Below are 2,571 nucleotides of genomic sequence, written 5' to 3'. Positions count from 1 at the left end.
ATATGAGTATATTATTTTATGCATGTATGAATCTAGAAGCTTTTTAAGAAGCATAAATGTTACTGCTATTTTGTTTAAGTTAAAGGTTAACATTAAATAATAACAATAATAATAATAATATTACTACTACTATTACTAGCAAAAATAATAATAATTGTTACTATAATTATATTATTATTACTGTTTTTGTGTTTATTTTTATCACTTATTTGTTTTTTTAATTTTGGCATTAATTAAGTTTTGTTGGGATTGTCATCAATATCGTAATGGACCACTAGTTGTAGTACAGCTACTATCGCTACTACTACTACTACTATTACAACAACTACTACTACTACTACAACTACTACCACAACAGTCAATAACTGGCATATAATTCAAAAATTTGAAAAAAAACGAAACATTGAAGAATAAGCGGAAAGGGATTACACAATGAACCAAAAACGCTAAATATCTCGAACAAAAAAAATGATTCACTGTACATTCTATCAGCTAAAAGTTCTCCCCTACAAAACCATCCAAAAATGGAAACCTCTGATCATCCTCATCATCATCATCCTTCTCCTAACCAACCAACTCTTCAACCACATCCAATTAAAAGCAGCCAGATCATACCCAACATACCATTTTGCCTACTTGGAAGAACTTATTCCTGAGCCATTTCTAAGTAAAATCCTTCGGGAAAATCCCAAAATGTGCCGCTACGGAATTCCGTGTTCGTATTGGAATAATTTAAACGCTGGTGATGACGACAACAATGCCTGTGATATTGTTGATGACGTCATCGACCTTCGGGTCATAGTCATGTCATTCTCGAGGTCAAGGTCGTTGAAGGTTTTGTTAAGGTCACTGGATGACCTTCTTCTTGACGGGGATCGGGCGGCCATGGAGATCTGGATCGATAGGAGGGGTGACGGGCGGATTGATAGGGATACATTGGAAGTGGCAGCTACTTTTGCTTGGAAGAAAGGCAAGTAGGTGATCGAGTGATTGATTGGTTGGTTAACTGGTTGGTTAGCTGGCTAGTTGGTTGGTTTTTTGATTGGCTGTTGGTTGATTGGTTGGTTTGTTGAATGGTTGGTTGGTTGGTTGATTGGCTGGTTGATATACTTAAGAAATACTTAAATAATAACTCAGAAGAATGTAACTCTTGATAATTATCATTATATATTACTATTACTACTTGTCAAGCTCCTGCTTTCTACTACTATTACTAATTTTTTGTTACTAGCGTTTATTCATTCATTAATTCGTTCGTTCGTTCGTTCGTTCATTCATTTATTCATTCATTCATTCACTCGCTTTTTACATATTTCCACATATTTTAAGAGCAGGTAAAACGCACGCACACACACACACACACAAACACACACACAGACAGGCTCACACACACTGACAAACAAGCTCCATGCATCTGCATGCTGTGAAACTTTCGATTTATTGTTCTTGCTTTTGAAATTAATTCCATGCTCCTTTGCCTGTGTGTTTGTGCGTGCGCGTGTGTGTGCTTGCGTGCGTGCGTATGTGTGTTCATTCATTCTTCACTCATTCATCTCTCTTTTATTCATTTCTTCACTGATTTCTCCACTCACTCACTCACTCACTCACTCACTCACTCACTCACTCACTCACTCACTCAGGCCCGACCAGAGTGCACATACAAGGTGTGCACGCTGGCATCTACGGCCAATGGATTGACACCTGGCGCCCGAACTACCGCAAAAATAATAAAAACAAGTTCGATTTTTTTATATTTATTTTAAAAACAAAAACAATAAAAAATGATAAATAACTACTTCTCAAACAAATTTCCCTTTAAAAATCTAGCACAAAGCAACCTTACGAAATTGCCTTAATACTAGAAGACGATATGTCAGTGTCTCCATTCGCTTATCGGTGGCTTAAAGGGGTCCACAAAAAGTATGGCCATAGGGAGGATTTTGCGGGGGCTAGTTTGAATGGTGGCCCACAGATGACTGCACATAACACGGGAGAGAGAATTGAAGCGCTTGGTGTAGCCTTCATGTATGTCTGCATAGGTCAGTTGGTTGGTTGGTTGGTTGGTTGGTTGGTTGGTTGGTTGGTTGGTTGGTTGGTTGGTTGGCTGGTTGGCTGGTTGGCTAATTAGTTGCTTGTCATGCGAGTATTCATATATAAATATATATGAAACGCGGAGAAAACAACAACAACAATATAGCAACAACAACCACAATATAGCAACAACAACAACAACAATAAAACAACAACAACAACATTAAACAACAACAAACCACAAGCAGTCTTAACATAGGTATTCTCATTCAAAATTGTCTACCTGAACAGAAAAAAAAGCGAGTCGATACGTGTCTACATCACATACACCCATGCATACACACAGACATACAAACAAACAAGCAAACATACAAACAAACAATCAAGCAAACAAACAAACATACAAACAAACAAACAAACAAACAAACAAAAAAACACACAAACTAATGAACTAACAAATATATTTTATTGATGGAAAGTTTTTTCAAATTTTTGGAAAACTATATTAAAAATATAAACAATGTTTGGAGATCGATAGAA

At 36.5% G+C, this 2,571-nt stretch overlaps 2 protein-coding genes across 2 annotated transcripts in view; one reads left to right on the top strand and one right to left on the bottom strand.

Moving 5' to 3' along the window:
• Positions 1 to 468: 468 nt before the first annotated feature.
• HELRODRAFT_167118 (hypothetical protein) lies at positions 469 to 1,427 on the top strand (the record flags this gene model as incomplete). Its single annotated transcript, XM_009012633.1, has 2 exons — positions 469 to 910; positions 1,378 to 1,427. The coding sequence occupies 2 exons, from the start codon at positions 469 to 471 to the stop codon at positions 1,425 to 1,427; spliced, it is 492 nt and encodes a 163-aa protein (XP_009010881.1).
• A 446-nt stretch (positions 1,428 to 1,873) lies between these two features.
• The window catches only part of HELRODRAFT_167117 (hypothetical protein), a gene marked incomplete at both ends in the record, with an annotated part of 2,774 nt that continues 2,076 nt past the window's right edge, over positions 1,874 to 2,571 (bottom strand). Inside the window, one exon of the mRNA XM_009012632.1 lies at positions 1,874 to 1,976. Within this exon, the coding sequence (XP_009010880.1) occupies positions 1,874 to 1,976 (103 nt within the window). The remainder of the gene's footprint in view (positions 1,977 to 2,571) is intronic.

Source organism: Helobdella robusta (assembly GCF_000326865.2).
Source record: "Helobdella robusta unplaced genomic scaffold HELROscaffold_11, whole genome shotgun sequence".
NCBI classification, from domain to species: Eukaryota; Metazoa; Annelida; class Clitellata; order Rhynchobdellida; family Glossiphoniidae; genus Helobdella; species Helobdella robusta.
Note: the sequence above shows the minus strand (reverse complement) of the source record. Positions and strands in the feature narration are given on the sequence as shown.